Raw genomic sequence first — 26,198 nt, forward strand, 5'->3', positions numbered from 1 at the left:
TGACTGTTATATGTGTTTATCCTGGTATCCTGACTGTTATATGTGTTTAACCTGGTATCCTGACAGTTATATGTGTTTATCCGGGTATCCTGACTGTGTTATATGTGCTTAACCTGGTATCTTGCCTTTGTTATATTAACCTGGTATCCTGACTGTGTTATATGTGTTTAACCTGGTATCCTGACTGTGTTATACATGTTTAACCTGGTATCCTGACTGTTATATTAACCTGGTATCCCGACTGTGTTATATGTGTTCCCCCTGGTATCCCTACTGTGTTATATGTGTTCCCCCTGGTATGCCTACTGTGTTATATGTTCCCCCCTGGTATCCCTACTGTGTTATATGCCCCCCCTGGTATCCCTACTGTGTTATATGTGTTCCCCCTGGTATCCCTACTGTGTTATATGTGTTCCCCCCGCCTGGTATCCCTACTGTGTTATATGTCCCCCCCCCCCCCCGGTATCCCTACTGTGTTATATGTCCCCCCCTTGGTATCCCTACTGTGTTATATGTTTCCCCCCCTGGTATCCCTACTGTGTTATATGTGTTCCCCCTGGTATGCCTACTGTGTTATATGCCCCCCCCCCCTGGTATCCCTACTGTGTTATATGTGTTCCCCCTGGTATCCCTACTGTGGTATATGTGTTCCCCCCGCCTGGTATCCCTACTGTGTTATATGTCCCCCCCCCCGGTATCCCTACTGTGTTATATGTGTTCCCCCTGGTATCCCTACTGTGTTATATGTTTCCCCCCCTGGTATCCATACTGTGTTATATGTGTTCCCCCCCTGGTATCCCTACTGTGTTATGTGTTCCCCCCCCCTGGTATCCCTACTGTGTTATATGTGTTCCCCCTGCTATCCCTACTGTGTTATGTGTTCCCCCTGGTATCCCTACTGTGTTATATGTCCCCCCCCCCCCCCCGGTATCCCTACTGTGTTATATGTGTTCCCCCTGGTATCCCTACTGTGTTATATGTGTTCCCCCTGGTATCCCTACTGTGTTATATGTGTTCCCCCCCTGGTATCCCTGTGTTATGTGTTTAACCTGGTATACTGACTGTGTTATATTAACCTGGTATCCTGACTGTGTTATATTAACCTGGTATCCTGACTGTGTTATATTAACCTGGTATCCTGACTGTGTTATATTAACCTGGTATCCTGACTGTGTTATATTAACCTGGTATCCTGACTGTGTTATATTAACCTGGTATCCTGACTGTGTTATATTAACCTGGTATCCTGACTGTGTTATATGTTTTTATCCTGGTATCCTGACCGTGTTATATGTTTTTATCCTGGTATCCTGACCGTGTTATGTGTTTAACCTGGTATCCTGACTGTGTTATATTAACCTGGTATCCTGACTGTGTTATTGTTACGAATCCCTTTTGGCCCGACAGTCTAGGGGGGGATGGTAATGAGACGCGTAACATAACTCATGCAAATTATAATTGTGACAAAGTAAAAGTGTGAACGTAATAACCAGGACAACTGAAATCTACCGTCAAACTCAAGGTTTATTTGATAAACACACGGCAATGGGGGGAGCAGGAAAAGGGGCTGAGCTGGACCCAAGGAAAGAAACAAATATGCAAAAACACCCCTAAGCTAGACTAGCCTCCTTTAACAACAGCTAACTAACTAACCAAAAACACCCCTAAGCTAGACTAGCCTACTTTAACAACAGCTAACTAACTAACCAAAAATACAGTGGGTGGTCCGCCCAGTTCTAACTAGTGCTTTTAACAAAGTTTACCTACGGGTAGTGTATGCCCATGGGCGACTTGTCTTGGTTTCCCCTTTTCCCACCAGCAAAACACCATAAGCAAAAACAATACTCACAGGTGATGACAAAGTGCTATGGAGATGCTCAAACAAAAGGAGAGGTTAATTAATACACAGAGAGCGAGCGAAGAACAGAGATCTACAAACATGGCATTTACAAAGAGATTGAGCTACTGAAATCCATGAAGAACAGAGATCTACCAACATGGCATTTACAAAGAGATTGAGCTGCAGAGCAAACAAATGATGGGGTTTTTAAACCATGGGGAAGGAACTGTGATAGGGTAGGAAACAGGAGGAGGTGTGTCTTCTGATTGATGGGTTGATTGTTGACTGATTGGGGAGTGATGATTTTCAGCTGTGAGGGGAGAAGGAGAGAAAAGAAAACACACACAGGATACACTCACACACAGGATAACTGTATCCGTAACAGTTATATACTCACACACAGGATAACTGTATCCGTAACAGTTATATTAACCTGGTATCCTGACTGTGTTATACTAACCTGGTATCCTAACTGTGTTATATTAACCTGGTATCCTGACTGTGTTATATTAACCTGGTATCCTGACTGTGTTATATGTGTTTAACCTGGTATCCTGACTGTGTTATATGTGTTTAACCTGGTATACTGACTGTGTTATATTAACCTGGTATCCTAACTGTGTTATATTAACCTGGTATCCTGACTGTGTTATATTAACCTGGTATCCTGACTGTGTTATATTAACCTGGTATCCTGACTGTGTTATATTAACCTGGTATCCTGACTGTGTTATATGTGTTTAACCTGGTATCCTGACTGTGTTATATGTGTTTAACCTGGTATCCTGACTGTGTTATATGTGTTTAACCTGGTATCCTGACTGTGTTATATTAACCTGGTATCCTGACTGTGTTATATGTGTTTAACCTGGTATCCTGACTGTGTTATATTAACCTGGTATCCTGACTGTGTTATATTAACCTGGTATCCTGACTGTGTTATATTAACCTGGTATCCTGACTGTGTTATATGTGTTTAACCTGGTATCCTGAATGTGTTATATGTGTTTAACCTGGTATCCTGACTGTGTTATATTAACCTGGTATCCTGACTGTGTTACATTAACCTGGTATCCTGACTGTGTTATATGTGTTTAACCTGGTATCCTGACTGTGTTATATGTGTTTAACCTGGTGTTTTCTACCTGTGTTGCCAGGTAAGCTGGACATCGGCCCTGACGACCCCAGGTGGATTGGTGCGTGGTGGGGTGGCTTCTTGCTCTGCGGTGCCTTACTCTTCATCTCCTCCCTCTTCATGTTCGGCTTCCCCCAGTCCCTGAATGAGCAGGATGTGGACAGTACGGGGGAGAGTGAACAGGCCATGTTGCCCCCCTCCCTGTCCAGGGATTACGAGGGGAACAAGCCCACTAATGGGGCGATCCATGGCTTCCAGGCCAATAGTGGACTGACCTGCTGCGAGCACATGAGAGGTGAGATATCTACTGTCATAGAATAATATGGTAATGTCAGCGATGTTGGTCAGGGGAGAGGTCTGCTTCTCCGTTTATTAACAGACTGGTGTTCATGGATACGGTACACATGTCAAATACATACAAGATATTATGTTGTGATGTACACAGTTTCAATCACCCCCCACCCCTTTACAGTCATCCCCAAGGTGACCAAGCACCTCCTGTCCAACCCTGTGTTTACCTGCATCTCGCTGGCAGCCTGTATGGAGATCGCTGTGGTTGCAGGCTTCGCCACCTTCCTAGGGAAGTACATGGAGCAGCAGTTCAACCTCACCACTTCCTCAGCCAATCAGCTGCTAGGTGATAATGCTAATCACTACATCCAAACCAGAGCATAATAAAACATGGGACTTCTATAGTGGTTTTCAATGACCCTGTGGCCTTTCCCTTCTTCATTCACAGTGTTTGTTATTGGCCCCTTCTCACACACACTCCTCTCTGTCCTCTGTCTCTCCCTAACCCTGGTCCTAACACTGTCCTCTGGTCTCTCCCTAACCCTGGTCCTAACACTGTCCTTCCAACCATAACCCCTGTCCTCTGTCTCTCCCTAACCCTGGTCCTAACACTGTCCTTCCAACCATAACCCCTGTCCTCTGTCTCTCCCTAAACCTGGTACTAACACTGTCCTCTATCCTTCCAACGATAACCCCTGTCCTCTGTCTCTCCCTAACCCTGGTCCTAACACTGTCCTCTGTCTCTCCCTAACCCTGGTCCTAACACTGTCCTCTGTCTCTCCCTAACCCTGGTCCTAACACTGTCCTCTGTCTCTCCCTAACCCTGGTCCTAACACTGTCCTCTGTCTCACCCTAACCCTGGTCCTAACACTGTCCTCTGTCTCACCCTAACCCTGGTCCTAACACTGTCCTCTACCCTTCCAACCATAACCCCTCTCCTCTGTCTCTCCCTAACCCTGGTCCTAACACTGTCCTCTGTCTCTCCCTAACCCTGGTCCTAACACTGTCCTCTGTCTCTCCCTAACCCTGGTCCTAACACTGTCCTCTATCCTTCCAACCATAACCCCTGTCCTCTGTCTCTCCCTAACCCTGGTCCTAACACTGTCCTCTGTCTTTTCCCTAACCCTGGTCCTAACACTGTCCTCTATCCTTCCAACCATAACCCCTGTCCTCTGTCTCTCCCTAACCCTGGTCCTAACACTATCCTTCCAACCATAACCCCTGTTCTCTGTCTCTCCCTAACCCTGGTCCTAACACTGTCCTCTATCCTTCCAACCATAACCCCTGTCCTCTGTCTCTCCCTAACCCTGGTCCTAACACTGTCCTCTGTCTCTCCCTAACCCTGGTACTAACACTATCCTTCCAACCATAACCCCTGTTCTCTGTCTCTCCCTAACCCTGGTCCTAACACTGTCCTCTGTCTCTCCCTAACCCTGGTCCTAACACTGTCCTCTATCCTTCCAACCATAACCCCTGTCCTCTGTCTCTCCCTAACCCTGGTCCTAACACTGTCCTCTGTCTTTTCCCTAACCCTGGTCCTAACACTGTCCTCTATCCTTCCAACCATAACCCCTGTCCTCTGTCTCTCCCTAACCCTGGTCCTAACACTATCCTTCCAACCATAACCCCTGTTCTCTGTCTCTCCCTAACCCTGGTCCTAACACTGTCCTCTATCCTTCCAACCATAACCCCTGTCCTCTGTCTCTCCCTAACCCTGGTCCTAACACTGTCCTCTGTCTCTCCCTAACCCTGGTACTAACACTATCCTTCCAACCATAACCCCTGTTCTCTGTCTCTCCCTAACCCTGGTCCTAACACTGTCCTCTGTCTCTCCCTAACCCTGGTCCTAACACTGTCCTCTATCCTTCCAACCATAACCCCTGTCCTCTGTCTCTCCCTAACCCTGGTCCTAACACTGTCCTCTGTCTCTCCCTAACCCTGGTCCTAACACTGTCCTCTATCCTTCCAACCATAACCCCTGTCCTCTGTCTCTCCCTAACCCTGGTCCTAACACTGTCCTCTGTCTCTCCCTAACCCTGGTACTAACACTATCCTTCCAACCATAACCCCTGTTCTCTGTCTCTCCCTAACCCTGGTCCTAACACTGTCCTCTGTCTCTCCCTAACCCTGGTCCTAACACTGTCCTCTATCCTTCCAACCATAACCCCTGTCCTCTGTCTCTCCCTAACCCTGGTCCTAACACTGTCCTCTGTCTCTCCCTAACCCTGGTCCTAACACTGTCCTCTATCCTTCCAACCATAACCCCTGTCCTCTGTCTCTCCCTAACCCTGGTCCTAACACTGTCCTCTATCCTTCCAACCATAACCCCTGTCCTCTCCCTCCCTCCCTTCCTCCATAGGTATGACAGCCATTCCGTGTGCGTGTCTGGGTATCTTCCTGGGTGGTCTCTTGGTGAAGAAGTTAGACCTGTCAGCGTTAGGGGCCATCCGTATGGCCATGGGGGTCAACCTCGTCTCCACCGCCTGTTACGTCTCCTTCCTCTTCCTCGGCTGTGAGACCGGCCCTGTCGCCGGGGTGACTGTCGCCTACGGCAACGCGTGAGTAGCCTACCGTATCACTGTTAGCGCGTTCAACAATGTTACCAAGTTGTTCCTCACCTTCAACTACAGGACATCTAATAACATTTTATTGGCCACATGTGCAGAATACAAAAGGTGTAGATGTACAGTGAAATGCTTATTTACGAGCCCATTCCCAACAGTACAGTTAAAAATTAAGACAAATATTTTCTAAATATAAAAGGAAATAGTAAAACCATTTTTAAAAATAACGAGGCGATGTAAAGGAAGTACCAGGTAATAACATGGTTATATACAGGGAGTACCAGGTAATAACATGGTTATATACAGGAAGTACCAGGTAATAACATGGTTATATACAGGGAGTACCAGGTAATAACATGGTTATATACAGGAAGGACCAGGTAATAACATGGTTATATACAGGAAGTACCAGGTAATAACATGGTTATATACAGGGAGTACCAGGTAATAACATGGTTATATACAGGAAGTACCAGGTAATAACATGGTTATATACAGGAAGTACCAGGTAATAGCATGGTTATATACAGGAAGTACCAGGTAATAACATGGTTATATACAGGGAGTACCAGGTAATAACATGGTTATATACAGGGAGTACCAGGTAATAACATGGTTATATACAGGGAGTACCAGGTAATAACATGGTTATATACAGGAAGTACCAGGTAATAACATGGTTATATACAGGAAGTACCAGGTAATAGCATGGTTATATACAGGAAGTACCAGGTAATAACATGGTTATATACAGGAAGGACCAGGTAATAACCTGACTATATACAAGGAGTACCAGGTAATAACATGGTTATATACAGGGAGTACCAGGTAATAACATGGTTATATACAGGAAGTACCAGGTAATAACATGGTTATATACAGGGAGTACCAGGTAATAACATGGTTATATACAGGGAGTACCAGGTAATAACATGGTTATATACAGGGAGTACCAGGTAATAACATGGTTATATACAGGAAGTACCAGGTAATAACATGGTTATATACAGGAAGTACCAGGTAATAGCATGGTTATATACAGGAAGTACCAGGTAATAACATGGTTATATACAGGAAGGACCAGGTAATAACCTGACTATATACAAGGAGTACCAGGTAATAACATGGTTATATACAGGGAGTACCAGGTAATAACATGGTTATATACAGGAAGTACCAGGTAATAACATGGTTATATACAGGGAGTACCAGGTAATAACATGGTTATATACAGGGAGTACCAGGTAATAACATGGTTATATACAGGAAGTACCAGGTAATAACATGGTTATATACAGGAAGTACCAGGTAATAACATGGTTATATACAGGAAGGACCAGGTAATAACCTGACTATATACAGGGAGTACCAGGTAATAACATGGTTATATACAGGGAGTACCAGGTAATAACATGGTTATATACAGGGAGTACCAGGTAATAACATGGTTATATACAGGAAGTACCAGGTAATAACATGGTTATATACAGGGAGTACCAGGTAATAACATGGTTATATACAGGAAGTACCAGGTAATAACATGGTTATATACAGGAAGTACCAGGTAATAACATGGTTATATACAGGGAGTACCAGGTAATAACATGGTTATATACAGGAAGGACCAGGTAATAACCTGACTATATACAGGAAGTACCAGGTAATAACATGACTATATACAGGGAGGTAATAACATGGTTATATACAGGAAGTACCAGGTAATAACATGGTTATATACATGGAGTACCAGGTAATAACATGGTTATATACAGGGAGTACCAGGTAATAACATGACTATATACAGGGAGTACCAGGTAATAACATGACTATATACAGGGAGTACCAGGTAATAACATGGTTATATACAGGGAGTACCAGGTAATAACATGGTTATATACAGGGAGGTAATAACATGGCTATATACAGGGGTACCAGGTAATAACATGACTATATACAGGGAGTACCAGGTAATAACATGGTTATATACAGGAAGTACCAGGTAATAACATGGCTATATACAAGTGTGTGTGTGTGTGTGTGTGTGTATGTAATACATAATCAAGGGGGTCAATGTAAATAGTCAGGGTAGACATTTGATCAAATGTTCAGCAGTATAATGGGGGTAGAAGTTGTTCAGGTGCCTTTTGGTCCCAGACTTGGCTGGCTCCGGTACCGCTTGCCGTGCGGTAGCATTGATAACAGTCTATATGGCTTGGGTGGCTGGAGTCCTTGACCATTTTTAGGGCCTTTCTCTGACACCGTCTTGTCTAGAGGTCCAGAATGGCAGGGAGTTCGGCCCCAGTGATGTATTGGACACTACCCTGAGTTGCACCTAGTGGTAAGATGCCGAGCAGTTGCTATACCAGGCGGTAATGCAGCCAGTCAAAATGCTCTCAATGGTGCAGCTGTATAACTTTTTGAGGGTCTGAGGGCCCATGCCACATCTTTTCAGCCTCCTGTGGGGGAAGAGGCATTGAAATTCCCTCTTTCACGACTGCGTTGGTGTGTTTGGACATTGATAGGTCCTTAGTGATGTGGAACCCAAGGAACTTGATGCTCTAGGCCCGCTCCACTACAGCCCGTCGATGTGAATGGGGACATGTTCGGCCCTCCGTTTCCTGTAGTCCACAATGAGCACCTTTGTCTTGCCCACGTTGAGTGAGAGGTTGTCTTGGTACCACACTGCCAGGTCTCTGACCTCCTCCTCCTCCGGTCATAAAACCACTCCCTTATTATCTCTACCATAGTTAAAAGTTCAAAATGGTTATTGAATAGTGTAGCCTCTAAATGACAGAAAGTGTAGCCTCTATAGACGACAGAAAGTGTAGCCTCTATAGACGACAGAAAGTGTAGCCTCTATAGACGACAGAAAGTGTAGCCTCTATAGACGACAGAAAGTGTAGCCTCTATAGACGACAGAAAGTGTAGCCTCTATAGACGACAGAAAGTGTAGCCTCTATAGACGACAGAAAGTGTAGCCTCTATAGACGACAGAAAGTGTAGCCTCTATAGACGACAGAAAGTGTAGCCTCTATAGACGACAGAAAGTGTAGCCTCTATAGACGACAGAAAGTGTAGCCTCTATAGACGACAGAAAGTGTAGCCTCTATAGACGACAGAAAGTGTAGCCTCTATAGACGACAGAAAGTGTAGCCTCTATAGACGACAGAAAGTGTAGCCTCTATAGACGACAGAAAGTGTAGCCTCTATAGACGACAGAAAGTGTAGCCTCTATAGACGACCGACAGTGTAGCCTCTATAGACGACCGACAGTGTAGCCTCTATAGACGACCGACAGTGTAGCCTCTATAGACGACCGACAGTGTAGCCTCTATAGACGACCGACAGTGTAGCCTCTATAGACGACCGACAGTGTAGCCTCTATAGACGACCGACAGTGTAGCCTCTATAGACGACCGACAGTGTAGCCTCTATAGACGACAGAAAGTGTAGCCTCTATAGACGACAGAAAGTGTAGCCTCTATAGACGACAGAAAGTGTAGCCTCTATAGACGACAGAAAGTGTAGCCTCTATAGACGACAGAAAGTGTAGCCTCTATAGACGACAGAAAGTGTAGCCTCTATAGACGACAGAAAGTGTAGCCTCTATAGACGACAGAAAGTGTAGCCTCTATAGACGACAGAAAGTGTAGCCTCTATAGACGACAGAAAGTGTAGCCTCTATAGACGACAGAAAGTGTAGCCTCTATAGACGACAGAAAGTGTAGCCTCTATAGACGACAGAAAGTGTAGCCTCTATAGACGACAGAAAGTGTAGCCTCTATAGACGACAGAAAGTGTAGCCTCTATAGACGACAGAAAGTGTAGCCTCTATAGACGACCGACAGTGTAGCCTCTATAGACGACCGACAGTGTAGCCTCTATAGACGACCGACAGTGTAGCCTCTATAGACGACCGACAGTGTAGCCTCTATAGACGACCGACAGTGTAGCCTCTATAGACGACCGACAGTGTAGCCTCTATAGACGACCGACAGTGTAGCCTCTATAGACGACCGACAGTGTAGCCTCTATAGACGACCGACAGTGTAGCCTCTATAGACGACAGTGTAGCCTCTATAGACGACCGACAGTGTAGCCTCTATAGACGACAGTGTAGCCTCTATAGACGACAGTGTAGCCTCTATAGACGACAGTGTAGCCTCTATAGACGACAGTGTAGCCTCTATAGACGACAGTGTAGCCTCTATAGACGACAGTGTAGCCTCTATAGACGACAGTGTAGCCTCTATAGACGACAGTGTAGCCTCTATAGACGACAGTGTAGCCTCTATAGACGACAGTGTAGCCTCTATAGACGACAGTGTAGCCTCTATAGACGACAGTGTAGCCTCTATAGACGACAGTGTAGCCTCTATAGACGACAGTGTAGCCTCTATAGATGATAGTTTAGAACTGCCATGCTCCGACACCACTAAAACAACTGCCATGCTCCGACACCACTAAAACAACTGCCATGCTCCGACACCACCAAAACAACTGCCATGCTCCGTGTTACGAATCTCTTTTGGCCCGACAGTCTAGGGGGGATGGTAATGAGACCCGTAACATATCTCATGCAAATTATAGCTGTGACAAAGTAAGTGTGAATGAAATAACCACGACAACTGAAATAATACCGTCAAACTCAGGGTTTATTTATAAACACACGGTAATGGGGGGAGCAGGAAAAGGGGCTGAGCTGGACCCAAGGAAAGAAACAATAAATATGCAAAAACACCCCTAAGCTAGACTAGCCTACTTTAACAACAGCTAACTAACTAACCAAAATTACAGTGGGTGGTCCGCCCAGTTCTAACTAGTGTGTTTAACAAAGTTTATCTACGGGTAGTGTATGCCCATGGGCGACTTGTCTTGGTTTCCCCTTTTCCCACCAGCAATTAAATACAAACACCATAACCAAAAACAATACTCACAGGTGATGACAAAGTGCTATGGAGATGCTCAAACAAAAGGAGAGGTTAATTAATACACAGAGAGCGAGCGAAGAACAGAGATCTACAAACATGGCATTTACAAAGAGATTGCGCTACTGAACTCCATGAAGAACAGAGATCTACCAACATGGCATTTACAAAGAGATTGAGCTGCAGAGCAAACAAATGATGGGGTTTTTAAACCATGGGGAAGGAACTGTGATAGGGTAGGAAACAGGAGGAGGTGTGTCTTCTGATTGATGATTGATTGTTGACTGATTGGGGAGTGATGATTTTCACCTGTGAGGGGAGAAGGAGAGAAAAGAAACACACACACAGGATACACACACAGGATACACACACAGGATAACTGTATCCGTAACACTCCGACACCACTAAAACAACTGCCATGCAGACAAACAGGCTACATACAGACAAGACTGTCTGGTATTGTTGCAACTCAGCATTCTTCGTCCTCCAAACACGACGAGTTGAGTTTTTACCAAAAAGTTATATTTTTGGTTTCATCTGACCATATGACATTCTCCCAATCTTCTTCTGGATCATCCAAATGCTCTCTAGCAAACTTCAGACGGGCCTGGACATGTATTGGCTTAAGCAGGGGGACACGTCTGCAGGATTTGAGTCCCTGGCGGCGTAGTGTGTTACTGATGGTAGGCTTTGTTACTTTGGTTCCAGCTCTCTGCAGGTCATTCACTAGGTCCCCCCGTGTGGTTCTGGGATTTTTGCTCACCGTTCTTGTGATCATTTTGACCCCACGGGGTGAGATCTTGCATGGAGCCCCAGATCGAGAGAGATTATCAGTGGTCTTGTATGTCTTCCATTTCCTAATAATTGCTCCCACAGTTGATTTCTTCAAACCAAGCTGCTTTCCTATTGCAGATTCAGTCTTCCCAGCCTGGTGCAGGTCTACAATTTTGTTTCTGGTGTCCTTTGGTCTTGGCCATAGTGGAGTTTGGAGTGTGGACAGGTGTCTTTTATACTGATAACAAGTTCAAACAGGTGCCATTAATGCAGGTAACGAGTGGAGGACAGAGGAGCCTCTTAAAGAAGAAGTTACAGGTCTGTGAGAGCCAGAAATATTGCTTGTTTGTAGGTGACTAAATACTTATTTTTCACCATAATTTGCAAAAACATTCATTAAAAATCCTACAATGTGATTTTCTGGATATTTTTTCTCATTTTGTCTGTCATAGTTGACGTGTACCTACGATGAAAATTACAGGCCTCTCTCATCTTTCTAAGTGGGAGAACTTGCACAATTGGTGGCTGACTAAATACTTTTTTGCCCCACTGTAGCTATCATTGTACACAGCATGTTTCCAGTGTTTTGATAATGCCATGGTTTCTATATAACAGAACCTGTTTGCCTGTTCCCAGGACCCTGCGGTCATGGCAGAGACCGGAGCATGCCTGCATCAACAACTGTAACTGCTACACAGCCTCAGTGAGCCCTGTGTGTGGCTCCAACGGGATCACCTACCTCTCAGCCTGCTTCGCCGGCTGCCTCACACCTGTAAGTCCCTGGTCTTCTGGCAGGACCTTTACAGCCAGCTGCATTGTCATTGACATCCATAGTAGACCATGTTCTAAAAGTCCTATACAGCTGTCCCATGAATTGCTGCATCACCATTCACATGATAGTAGATCACATAAACCCATCGGGTACATCATATCAGGGTCACCAAAACTGTAGGAGCAAGCTATATTAGTCATGTGTTATATAGAAGTATGTGGGTGAGTCCCAAATGGCACCCTATTCCCTATATAGTGCACTACTTAAGACCAGGGCCCAATGATTCCTATAGTTTATATATTGTATCCACTCCTCTCCAGAACCTGACCAGCTGTATGTCTATCTATAGGGGATATCCTCTCCTGTCCTCCTCCAGAACCAGCTGTCTATCTATAGGTGATATCCTCTCCTGTCCTCCTCCAGAACCAGCTGTCTATCTATAGGTGATATCCTCTCCTGTCCTCCTCCAGAACCAGCTGTCTATCTATAGGTGATATCCTCTCCTGTCCTCCTCCAGAACCAGCTGTCTATCTATAGGTGATATCCTCTCCTGTCCTCCAGAACCAGCTGTCTATCTATAGGTAATATTCTCTCCTGTCCTCCAGAACCAGCTGTCTATCTATAGGTGATATCCTCTCCTGTCCTCCAGAACCAGCTGTCTATCTATAGGTGATATCCTCTCCTGTCCTCCTCCAGAACCAGCTGTCTATCTATAGGTGATATCCTCTCCTGTCCTCCTCCAGAACCAGCTGTCTATCTATAGGTGATATCCCCTCCTGTCCTCCAGAACCAGCTGTCTATCTATAGGTGATATCCTCTCCTGTCCTCCAGAACCAGCTGTCTATCTATAGGTGATATCCTCTCCTGTCCTCCTCCATAACCAGCTGTCTATCTATAGGTGATATCCCCTCCTGTCCTCCAGAACCAGCTGTCTATCTATAGGTGATATCCTCTCCTGTCCTCCTCCAGAACCAGCTGTCTATCTATAGGTGATATCCTCTCCTGTCCTCCTCCAGAACCAGCTGTCTATCTATAGGTGATATCCTCTCCTGTCCTCCAGAACCAACTGTCTTTCTATAGGTGATATCCTCTCCTGTCCTCCTCCAGAACCAGCTGTCTATCTATAGGTGATATCCTCTCCTGTCCTCCAGAACCAGCTGTCTATCTATAGGTAATATCCTCTCCTGTCCTCCAGAACCAGCTGTCTATCTATAGGTGATATCCTCTTCTGTCCTCCAGAACCAGCTGTCTATCTATAGGTGATATCCTCTCCTGTCCTCCAGAACCAGCTGTCTATCTATAGGTGATATCCTCTCCTGTCCTCCAGAACCAGCTGTCTATCTATAGGTGATATCCTCTCCTGTCCTCCTCCAGAACCAGCTGTCTATCTATAGGTGATATCCTCTTCTGTCCTCCAGAACCAGCTGTCTATCTATAGGTGATATCCTCTCCTGTCCTCCAGAACCAGCTGTCTATCTATAGGTAATATCCTCTCCTGTCCTCCTCCAGAACCTGACCAGCTGTATGTGTATCAGCAGTAAGGAGGAGGAGTCGGTGGCGTTGCCGGGGAAATGTCCCAGTCCAGGCTGCCAACAGGCCTTTATCACCTTCCTTTGTGTCATCTGTGTGTGCAGCATGATCGGAGCCATGGCCCAGACACCCTCGATCGTCATACTTATCAGGTAACCTCTAACCCTGACCTCTGGCCCAGACCACCTCTGTTATCATACTCATCAAGTCATCTCTATCCCTGACCTCTAACCCAGACTCCCTCTGTTATCATACTCATCAGGTCATCTCTATCCCTGACCTGTAACCCAGACCCCCTCTGTTATCATACTCATCAGGTCATCTCTATCCCCGACCTCTAACCCAGACCCCCTCTGTTATCATACTCATCAGGTCATCTCTAACCCTGATCTCTAACCCAGACCCCCTCTGTTATCATACTCATCAGGTAACCTCTTACCCTGACCTCTAACCCAGACCCCCTCTGTTATCAGGTCATCTCTATCCCTGACCTCTAACCCACACCCCCTCTGTTATCATACTCATCAGGTAACCTCTAACCCCGACCTCTATCCCTGACCTCTATCCCAGACCCCCTATGTTATCATACTCATCATGTGACCTCTAACCCTGACCTCTAACCCTGACCTCTAACCCAGACACACTCTGTTATCATACTCATCAGGTAACCTCTAACCCTGACCTCTAACCCTGACCCCCTCTGTTATCATACTCATCAGGTAACCGCTAACCCAGACCCCCTCTGTTATCATACTCATCAGGTAACCTCTAACCCTGACCCCCTCTGTTATCATACTCATCAGGTAACCTCTAACCCTGACCCCCTCTGTTATCATACTCATCAGGTAACCGCTAACCCAGACCCCCTCTGTTATCAATGTTATCAGGTAACCTCTAACCCTGACCCCCTCTGTTATCATACTCATCAGGTAACCTCTAACCCAGACCCCCTCTGTTATCATACTCATCAGGTTAGACCACTCAGACGTACCTGTGTTATGTGGACCACAGGAAGAGTAGCTGCTGGATTTGCAATAGTCAAAGGGTCCTAATCAATGAAATCCTCTAACCCTCGATGTCATCATTCTGGTCCCCAGCAAGAATTAATGTTCCTGAAACAGAAGGGGAACGAACAAAGAGTCACTGACACCAACCAAAACCAAACAGGTTTAGGAGGGGTTCTGAAAGACACTCATGGGGGTGTCCACTGACAGTTGACTAGCAACAACAACTGGAACCTTAAAGACACCCACCATGAGAGCCCACTAAATTTCCCCAAGAAGAGGCAACGAAAAACCCACACCAAACTTATAGACAGGAAGCAAACCAAAAAGGTGGTGCAATACTAAACCAAGGAAATCAGATAAAGGATGTTTTTCTAGAAATCAGATTGGGAGCCAACTACAGGTGTTAACCCCACACATCTCTCAAGGCAACTGGAGCACTGGGCCAGACACTCTTAAATAACACCTGGGCCAGACACTCTTAAATAACACCTGGGCCAGACACTCTTAAATAACACCTGGGTCAGACACTCTTAAATAACACCTGGGCCAGACACTCTTAAATAACACCTGGGTCAGACACTCTTAAATAACACCTGGGCCAGACACTCTTAAATGACACCTGGGCCAGACACTCTTAAATAACACCTGGGTCAGACACTCTTAAATAACACCTGGGCCAGACACTCTTAAATAACACCTGGGTCAGACACTCTTAAATAACACCTGGGTCAGACACTCTTAAATAACACCTGGGTCAGACACTCTTAAATAACACCTGGGTCAGACACTCTTAAATAACACCTGGGTCAGACACTCTTAAATAACACCTGGGTCAGACACTCTTAAATAATACCTGGGCCAGACACTCTTAAATGACACCTGGGCCAGACACTCTTAAATAACACCTGGGTCAGACACTCTTAAATAACACCTGGGCCAGACACTCTTAAATAACACCTGGGTCAGACACTCTTAAATAACACCTGGGCCAGACACTCTTAAATGACACCTGGGCCAGACACTCTTAAATAACACCTGGGTCAGACACTCTTAAATAACACCTGGGCCAGACACTCTTAAATAACACCTGGGTCAGACACTCTTAAATAACACCTGGGTCAGACACTCTTAAATAACACCTGGGTCAGACACTCTTAAATAACACCTGGGTCAGACACTCTTAAATAACACCTGGGTCAGACACTCTTAAATGATACCTGGGTCAGACACTCTTAAATAACACCTGGGCCAGACACTCTTAAATGACACCTGGGCCAGACACTCTTAAATAACACCTGGGTCAGACACTCTTAAATAACACCTGGGCCAGACACTCTTAAATAACACCTGGGCCAGCACAGTAGAAACACCTTCCCACTAATGAGATTACACCAGCAAAGGTGTACCACCTACAGACTAACGAGATGGCAACCAGAACAGGTGTAACACATACTGACTAACGAGGTGACAACCAGAACAGGTGTAACACATACTGACTAAGGATGTGAAACCAATCTGTGCTAAAGTCCAACTCCAAAGCAGAAATGGTCAAACCAAAGCCTGTAACAGTTCACATTAGGTTTCTTACACTTTATTCCATCATGAATATCCCTTTATTTCCACATGCTTACTGCTGTTACTATGCTGCTGTTACTATGCTGCTGTTACTATGCTGCTGTAATGGCTTACTGCTGTTACTATGCTGCTGTTACTATGCTGCTGTTACTATGCTGCTGTTACTATGCTGCTGTTACTATGCTGCTGTAATGGCTTACTGCTGTTACTATGCTGCTGTTACTATGCTGCTGTTACTATGCTGCTGTTACTATGCTGCTGTAATGGCTTACTGCTGTTACTATGCTGCTGTTACTATGCTGCTGTTACTATGTTGCTGTTACTATGCTGCTGTTACTATGCTGCTGTAATGGCTTACTGCTGTTACTATGCTGCTGTTACTATGCTGCTGTTACTATGCTTCTTCACCTGCATTGCTTGCTGTTTGGGGTTTTAGGCTGGGTTTCTGTACAGCACTTTGAGATATCAGCTGATGTACGAAGGGCTATATAAAATAAATTTGATTGATTGATTGATTGACTATGCTGCTGTAATGGCTTGCTGCTGTTACTATGCTGCTGTTACTATGCTGCTGTTACTATGCTGCTGTAATGGCTTACTGCTGTTACTATGCTGCTGTTACTATGCTGCTGTTACTATGCTGCTGTAATGGCTTACTGCTGTTACTATGCTGCTGTTACTATGCTGCTGTTACTATGCTGCTGTTACTAGGCTGCTGTTACTATGCTGCTGTTACTATGCTGCTGTTACTATGCTGCTGTAATGGCTTGCTGCTGTTACTATGCTGCTGTTACTATGCTGCTGTAATGGCTTGCTGCTGTTACTATGCTGCTGTTACTATGCTGCTGTTACTATGCTGCTGTTACTAGGCTGCTGTTACTATGCTGCTGTTACTATGCTGCTGTTACTATGCTGCTGTAATGGCTTGCTGCTGTTACTATGCTGCTGTTACTATGCTGCTGTTACTATGCTGCTGTTACTATGCTGCTGTAATGGCTTGCTGCTGTTACTATGCTGCTGTAATGGCTTGCTGCTGTTACTATGCTGCTGTAATGGCCTGCTGCTGTTACTATGCTGCTGTTACTATGCTGCTGTAATGGCATGCTGCTGTTACTATGCTGCTGTTACTATGCTGCTGTTACTATGCTGCTGTAATGGCTTGCTGCTGTTACTATGCTGCTGTTACTATGCTGCTGTAATGGCTTACTGCTGTTACTATGCTGTTGTTACTAAGCTGCTGTTACTATGCTGCTGTTACTATGCTGCTGTAATGGCTTGATGCTGCTGTAATGGCCTGCTGCTGTAATGGCCTGCTGCTGTTACTATGCTGCTGTTACTATGCTGCTGCTGTAACGGCTTGCTGCTGCTGTAATGGCCTGCTGCTGTAATGGCCTGCTGCTGTTACTATGCTGCTGTTACTATGCTGCTGCTGTAACGGCTTGCTGCTGCTGTAATGGCTTGCTGCTGTTACTATGCTGCTGTTACTATGCTGCTGTTACTATGCTGCTGTAATGGCCTGCTGCTGTAATGGCCTGCTGCTGTTACTATGCTGCTGCTGTAACGGCTTGCTGCTGCTGTAATGGCTTGCTGCTGTTACTATGCTGCTGTTACTATGCTGCTGTTACTATGCTGCTGTTACTATGCTGCTGTTACTATGCTGCTGTTACTATGCTGCTGCTGTAACGGCTTGCTGCTGCTGTAATGGCTTGCTGCTGTTACTATGCTGATGTTACTATGCTGCTGTTACTATGCTGCTGTTACTATGCTGCTGCTGTAACGGCTTGCTGCTGCTGTAATGGCTTGCTGCTGTTACTATGCTGATGTTACTATGCTGCTGTTACTATGCTGCTGTTACTATGCTGCTGTTACTATGCTGCTGTTACTATGCTGCTGCTGTAACGGATGGCTGCTGCTGTAATGGCTTGCTGCTGTTACTATGCTGATGTTACTATGCTGCTGTTACTATGCTGCTGCTGTAACGGCTTTCTGCTGCTGTAACGGCTTGCTGCTGTTACTATACTGCTGTTACTTTTAAAAAAAATATTTGACCTTTATTTACTAGGCAGAACAAATTCGTATTTTCAATGACGGCCTAGGAACAGTGGGTTTTCTGCCTGTTCAGGGGCAGAACGACAGATTTGTACCTTGTCAGCTCTGGGATTTGAACTTGCAACCTTTCGGTTACTAGTCCAACTCTCTAACCACTAGGCTACCATGCAGCCCTATACTATGCTGCTGTTACTATGCTGGTGTTACTATGCTGATGTTACTATGCTGGTGTTACTATGCTGCTGTTACTATGCTGCTGTTACTAGGCTGCTGTTACTATGCTGCTGTTACTAAGCTGCTGTTACTATGCTGGTGTTACAATGCTGGTGTTACTATGCTGGTGTTACTATGCTGCTGTTACTATGCTGCTGTTACTATGCTGCTGCTGTAATGGCTTGCTGCTGATGTAACGGCTTGCTGCTGTACATTTTGACTGCTTTCTATAGTGTGTTTCTTTGTGTTTCAGAACAGTGAGCCCTGAGCTAAAATCCTACGCTCTTGGAGTTCTGTTTCTGGGCCTGAGACTACTAGGTAGGAGATCACTGTCATCAATAACTTGTTTCTGGGCCTCAGAGTACTAGGTAGGAGATCACTGTCATCAATAACATGTTTCTGGGCCTGAGACTACTAGGTAGGAGATCACTGTCATCAATAACATGTTTCTGGGCCTGAGACTACTAGGTAGGAGATCACTGTCATCAATAACATGTTTCTGGGCCTGAGACTACTAGGTAGGAGATCACTGTCATCAATAACATGTTTCTGGGCCTGAGGCTACTAGGTAGGAGATCACTGTCATCAATAACATGTTTCTGGGCCTGAGACTACTAGGTATGAGATCACTCTCATCAATAACATGTTTCTGGGCCTGAGACTACTAGGTAGGAGATCACTGTCATCAATAACATGGCTTTATTTCCATTGTTTATGTACAATACAAACCAAGCTGAATTCATTCAATGTAATGTTAGCTGTACTGTATGTGTTTAAGTATGATGGCTGATCTAGTGTTTGCATTTTCAAGCCACAATGAACCAAGCAAACCAGACAATCACAGCATCTAAGTTTTGGGTCTAATGTCTGATCTATGTTCCCTCTCCTCCCAGGTTTCATCCCTCCCCCTCTGATCTTCGGCATGGGCATCGACTCCACCTGCCTGTTCTGGTCCACAGTCTGTGGAGATAAGGGAGCCTGCATGCTGTACGACAACGTGGCCTATCGACACCTCTACGTGAGTATCGCCATCGCTCTCAAGTCCACCGCCTTCATCCTTTACACCACCACTTGGCAGTGTCTCCGGACCAACTATAAGAAATACATTAAGAACAGTGAAGGCTACCTGACTCCCACCCAGCTGTTTGCCTCCAACGTGACTCTGGACAACCTCGGCAAGGAGATCACCCAGAACCCAGGCAACCGGACAACATTTATATATAACCTGGAGGAACCAGAGATGAGTTATAACATGGAGTCTGTTTTATAGTTTCTCCAAGACCCGGGAGACGACTAACTGGATGACTGCCTGACTGGCAAGCTAACCTACTGGCTGGCTGCCTGACTGGCAAGCTGGCTGACTGCCTGACTGGCAAGCTAACTAACTGGCTGGCTGCCTGACTGGCAAGCTGGATGACTGCCTAACTGGCAAGCTAACCTACTGGCTGGCTGCCTGACTGGCAAGCTGGCTGACTGCCTGACTGGCAAGCTAACCTACTGGCTGGCTGGCTGGCAAGCTAACTGGCTGGCTGTCTGACTGGCAAGCTAACTGGCTGGCTTGCTGGCTGACTGCTGTTGCCGTCACAACACACTACTATTCACTCTTTATTCTGGTCTTTAATAGACATTTCTGATCAGTTTTATCCACATTAACAGGTCTCCTCCTGGGATGACTGTTCTGAGCCAACACAGTGGTAGACAACACAGTGGTAATACTGGCTGGGTAGAATTCAATGGGTTTTGTCAGGGCCACAGGGGGTGGACTTGTTGTCCTCTCTGGGTGCAGATCCACAGGGTCAGTCCTGACCTGATCCACCTCAGAGTGTCTGTTCTCCTCAGCTCTACATATCATAGGAAATCTCTTTCAGTTCCAACCAGTCCCAATGAACATATGAAAGCATCCCCACTAGATCATCTGAATGATTTCGGCTTATGATTGTCTTTTTATTCTGACTGGTTGTTTGGTCCTAGTCCATCCTCTTAAAGGATGCTAGTTGAACCTGCCATTAAACCAATGTTTCATTTGACTGACAGGTTTGCTAGTGGGTTACCAGGTTAGAGTTCCACCACAGATGATAGACAGGTTTACCAGCAGGCTAGTGGGTTAGCAGGTTAGAGTTCCACCACAGATGATAGACAGGTTTACCAGCAGGCTAGTGGGTTAGCAGGTTAGAGTTCCACCACAGATGATAGACAGGTTTACCAGCAGGCTAGTGGATTAGCAGGTTAGAGTTCGACCACAGATGATAGACAGGTTTACCAGCAGGCTAGTGGGTTAGCAGGTTAGAGTTCCACCACAGATGATAGACAGGTTTACCAGCAGGCTAGTGGGTTAGCAGGTTAGAGTTCCACCACAGATGATAGACAGGTTTACCAGCAGGCTAGTGGATTAGCAGGTTCGAGTTCCACCACAGATGATAGACAGGTTTACCAGCAGGCTAGTGGGTTAGCAGGTTAGAGTTCCACCACAGATGATAGACAGGTTTACCAGCAGGCTAGTGGGTTAGCAGGTTCGAGTTCCACCACAGATGATAGACAGGTTTACCAGCAGGCTAGTGGGTTAGCAGGTTAGAGTTCCACCACAGATGATAGACAGGTTTACCAGCAGGCTAGTGGGTTAGCAGGTTAGAGTTCCACTACAGGTGAGTTGGAGATAGGTTTGCAGAATTCCAGTAATTTTCCCAAACTTCCATGGTTTTCCAGAGATCCTAGTTGAAGGATTCCAGATGTCCTGCTTATTCCACCCTGATTCTGGGAACCTTCCAAGTAGGATTTCTGGAAAACGTAGTCATTTCACTAGAGTTTTGCAAACCTAGTTAGAGTTAAAGATATATTGAAGATAGTGATATTTATAGAAGAAGTCTAGAATGTTCTGGCACTACATATCGCTGATCCCTTTACTTCATTCACTGTGGTGTTAGTAAATCTGACATCACTGCACACGATTCAGACAGAGATCAGTAGTTCAACTGTTTGGACACTCAACACCTTACCTTCTGATTTTTCTTTTAAAACGCCGTATTCATCAGTTTTCCAGGAGCTTTTCTAACCAGGAATAACTCTGGGCTCTAGTCATGATCAAGGAAAATGGTTGTCAGTTCAACCATATCTCTGGCTGTTTGGCAGCGATATTGTTCTGCTTATTATATTAATGTATTGTTAATTTAAAATGTTTTTCCTTGATAGACATAAATTGCCATCAAGAAAAAACTATAACTTCCAAAAGCATATTTTAAAAAACAATAACAGTGGCAGCAGGTGATAATATTATTTTGATGAAAAAGCTTGCTGATTTATGCATGTAAACATATATTCAGTATGTCACTTGCACGGACATGGGAGTGGCTGATTGTTTACCAAGGGTTAAATCTGTATTGAGCAGTTATTAGCCTTCAGATCCAGAATGTTCCAGAAGACTTTATCACGCAAAATGCATTGTGACCAAGACTAAACAGTTCTCTCATGGATAACGGTCAAATACTGACCCGGTCACACAGTTAGGTCTCACTTTTAGTTTTTAGTAAAACTTACATTCAATTTTTATATGTTCTGCTTCAAAAACATCTGTCGAGCTATCTACCACTGAAACATTTTATATATTTATCCTTTATCAAGGTTATAGTATGACCAGGTTAAAGTAGGACCAGGTTATAGTAGGACCAGGTTATAGTATGACCAGGTTATAGTAGTACCAGGTTATAGTAGGACAGAGTACCAAGGGATGTAGGACCAGGTTATAGTAGGACCAGGTTATAGTATGACCAGGTTAAAGTAGGACCAGGTTATAGTAGGACCAGGTTATAGTAGGACCAGGTTATAGTAGGACCAGGTTATAGTAGGACCAGGTTATAGTAGTACCAGGTTATAGTAGTACCAGGTTATAGTAGGACAGAGTACCAAGGGATGTAGGACCAGGTTATAGTAGGACAGAGTACCAAGGGATGTAGGACCAGGTTATAGTAGGACAGAGTACCAAGGGATGTAGGACCAGGTTATAGTAGGACCAGGTTATAGTATGACCAGGTTAAAGTAGGACCAGGTTATAGTAGGACCAGGTTATAGTAGGACCAGGTTATAGTATAACCAGGTTAAAGTAGGACCAGGTTATAGTAGGACCAGGTTATAGTATGACCAGGTTAAAGTATGACCAGGTTATAGTAGGACAGAGTACCAAGGGATGTAGGACCAGGTTATAGTAGTACCAGGTTATAGTAGGACCAGGTTATAGTAGGACCAGGTTATAGTAGGACCATGTCATAGTAGGACCAGGTTATAGTAGGACCAGGTTATAGTAGGACCAGGTTATAGTAGGACCAGGTTATAGTAGGACAGAGTACCAAGGGATGTAGGACCAGGTTGTAGTAGGACTAGGTTATAGTATGACCAGGTTAAAGTAGGACCAGGTTATAGTAGGACCAGGTTATAGTATGACCAGGTTATAGTAGGACCAGGTTATAGTAGGACCAGGTTATAGTATGACCAGGTTAAAGTAGGACCAGGTTATAGTAGGACCAGGTTATAGTAGGACCAGGTTATAGTATGACCAGGTTATAGTATGACCAGGTAAAAGTAGGACCAGGTTATAGTAGGACCAGATTATAGTATAACCAGGTTAAAGTAGGACCAGGTTATAGTAGGACCAGGTTATGGTATGACCAGGTTAAAGTAGGACCAGGTTATAGTAGGACCAGGTTATAGTAGTACCAGGTTATAGTAGGACCAGGTTATAGTAGGACCAGGTTATAGTAGGACAGAGTAACAAGAGATGTAGTACCAGGTTATAGTAGGACCAGGTTATAGTAGGACCAGGTTATAGTATAACCAGGTTAAAGTAGGACCAGGTTATAGTAGGACCAGGTTATAGTATGACCAGGTTAAAGTATGACCAGGTTATAGTAGGACAGAGTACCAAGGGATGTAGGACCAGGTTATAGTAGTACCAGGTTATAGTAGGACCAGGTTATAGTAGGACCAGGTTATAGTAGGACCAGGTTATAGTAGGACCATGTCATAGTAGGACCAGGTTATAGTAGGACCAGGTTATAGTAGGACCAGGTTATAGTATGACCAGGTAAAAGTAGGACCAGGTTATAGTAGGACCAGATTATAGTATAACCAGGTTAAAGTAGGACCAGGTTATAGTAGGACCAGGTTATGGTATGACCAGGTTAAAGTAGGACCAGGTTATAGTAGGACCAGGTTATAGTAGGACAGAGTACCAAGGGATGTAGGACCAGGTTATAGTAGGACCAGGTTATAGTAGTACCAGGTTATAGTAGTACCAGGTTATAGTAGGACCAGGTTATAGTAGGACCAGGTTATAGTAGGACAGAGTAACAAGAGATGTAGTACCAGGTTATAGTAGGACCAGGTTATAGTAGGACCAGGTTATAGTATAACCAGGTTAAAGTAGGACCAGGTTATAGTAGGACCAGGTTATAGTATGACCAGGTTAAAGTATGACCAGGTTATAGTAGGACAGAGGACCAAGGGATGTAGGACCAGGTTATAGTAGTACCAGGTTATAGTAGGACCAGGTTATAGTAGGACCAGGTTATAGTAAGACCATGTCATAGTAGGACCAGGTTATAGTAGGACCAGGTTATAGTAGGACCAGGTTATAGTAGGACCAGGTTATAGTAGGACAGAGTACCAAGGGATGTAGGACCAGGTTATAGTAGGACCAGGTTATAGTATGACCAGGTTAAAGTAGGACCAGGTTATAGTAGGACCAGGTTATAGTATGACCAGGTTATAGTAGGACCAGGTTATAGTAGGACCAGGTTATAGTAGGACCAGGTTATAGTATGACCAGGTTAAAGTAGGACCAGGTTATAGTAGGACCAGGTTATAGTATGACCAGGTTATAGTAGGACCAGGTTATAGTAGGACCAGGTTATAGTATGACCAGGTTAAAGTAGGACCAGGTTATAGTAGGACCAGGTTATAGTAGGACCAGGTTATAGTATGACCAGGTAAAAGTAGGACCAGGTTATAGTAGGACCAGATTATAGTATAACCAGGTTAAAGTAGGACCAGGTTATAGTAGGACCAGGTTATGGTATGACCAGGTTATAGTAGGACCAGGTTATAGTAGGACAGAGTACCAAGGGATGTAGGACCAGGTTATAGTAGGACCAGGTTATAGTAGTACCAGGTTATAGTAGTACCAGGTTATAGTAGGACCAGGTTATAGTAGGACCAGGTTATAGTAGGACAGAGTAACAAGAGATGTAGTACCAGGTTATAGTAGGACCAGGTTATAGTAGGACCAGGTTATAGTAGGACCAGGTTATAGTATAACCAGGTTAAAGTAGGACCAGGTTATAGTAGGACCAGGTTATAGTATGACCAGTTTAAAGTATGACCAGGTTATAGTAGGACAGAGTACCAAGGGATGTAGGACCAGGTTATAGTAGTACCAGGTTATAGTAGGACCAGGTTATAGTAGGACCAGGTTATAGTAGGACCATGTCATAGTAGGACCAGGTTATAGTAGGACCAGGTTATAGTAGGACCAGGTTATAGTAGGACCAGGTTATAGTAGGACAGAGTACCAAGGGATGTAGGACCAGGTTATAGTAGGACCAGGTTATAGTATGACCAGGTTAAAGTAGGACCAGGTTATAGTATGACCAGGTTAAAGTAGGACCAGGTTATAGTAGGACCAGGTTATAGTAGGACCAGGTTATAGTATGACCAGGTAAAAGTAGGACCAGGTTATAGTAGGACCAGATTATAGTATAACCAGGTTAAAGTAGGACCAGGTTATAGTAGGACCAGGTTATGGTATGACCAGGTTAAAGTAGGACCAGGTTATAGTAGGACCAGGTTATAGTAGGACAGAGTACCAAGGGATGTAGGACCAGGTTATAGTAGGACCAGGTTATAGTAGTACCAGGTTATAGTAGTACCAGGTTATAGTAGGACCAGGTTATAGTAGGACCAGGTTATAGTAGGACAGAGTAACAAGAGATGTAGTACCAGGTTATAGTAGGACCAGGTTATAGTAGGACCAGGTTATAGTAGGACCAGGTTATAGTATAACCAGGTTAAAGTAGGACCAGGTTATAGTAGGACCAGGTTATAGTATGACCAGGTTAAAGTATGACCAGGTTATAGTAGGACAGAGTACCAAGGGATGTAGGACCAGGTTATAGTAGTACCAGGTTATAGTAGGACCAGGTTATAGTAGGACCAGGTTATAGTAGGACCATGTCATAGTAGGACCAGGTTATAGTAGGACCAGGTTATAGTAGGACCAGGTTATAGTAGGACCAGGTTATAGTAGGACAGAGTACCAAGGGATGTAGGACCAGGTTGTAGTAGGACTAGGTTATAGTATGACCAGGTTAAAGTAGGACCAGGTTATAGTAGGACCAGGTTATAGTATGACCAGGTTATAGTAGGACCAGGTTATAGTAGGACCAGGTTATAGTATGACCAGGTTAAAGTAGGACCAGGTTATAGTAGGACCAGGTTATAGTAGGACCAGGTTATAGTATGACCAGGTTATAGTC

General features: G+C 44.8%; 1 protein-coding gene and 1 long non-coding RNA gene across 3 annotated transcripts in view; both read left to right on the plus strand.

The window, feature by feature from the left end:
• Window positions 1–20,677, plus strand: part of LOC110513770 (solute carrier organic anion transporter family member 3A1-like) — a 46,246-nt gene extending 25,569 nt beyond the window's left edge. The window contains exons 4-12 of the mRNA XM_036981816.1: window positions 2,998–3,270; window positions 3,448–3,612; window positions 5,626–5,824; window positions 9,925–10,217; window positions 10,421–10,430; window positions 12,148–12,304; window positions 13,814–13,986; window positions 18,932–18,996; window positions 19,572–20,677. Coding sequence (XP_036837711.1) covers window positions 2,998–3,270; window positions 3,448–3,612; window positions 5,626–5,824; window positions 9,925–10,217; window positions 10,421–10,430; window positions 12,148–12,304; window positions 13,814–13,986; window positions 18,932–18,996; window positions 19,572–19,948 — 1,712 coding nt within the window. The 3' untranslated portion in view covers window positions 19,949–20,677. The remainder of the gene's footprint in view (window positions 1–2,997; window positions 3,271–3,447; window positions 3,613–5,625; window positions 5,825–9,924; window positions 10,218–10,420; window positions 10,431–12,147; window positions 12,305–13,813; window positions 13,987–18,931; window positions 18,997–19,571) is intronic.
• A 2,232-nt stretch (window positions 20,678–22,909) lies between these two features.
• LOC118965011 lies at window positions 22,910–26,128 on the plus strand. Of its 2 annotated transcripts, none has more exons than XR_005052375.1 (3): window positions 22,910–23,033; window positions 23,568–23,605; window positions 25,928–26,128. It is a non-coding gene; the product is annotated as an uncharacterized LOC118965011 (long non-coding RNA). The 2 variants fall into 2 exon arrangements; XR_005052376.1 differs by having other exon boundaries at window positions 25,944–26,128.
• The last annotated feature ends 70 nt before the right edge of the window (window positions 26,129–26,198 follow it).

The sequence above is a fragment of the Oncorhynchus mykiss genome, chromosome 6, assembly GCF_013265735.2.
Source record: "Oncorhynchus mykiss isolate Arlee chromosome 6, USDA_OmykA_1.1, whole genome shotgun sequence".
In the NCBI taxonomy this organism is placed as follows: domain Eukaryota; kingdom Metazoa; phylum Chordata; class Actinopteri; order Salmoniformes; family Salmonidae; genus Oncorhynchus; species Oncorhynchus mykiss.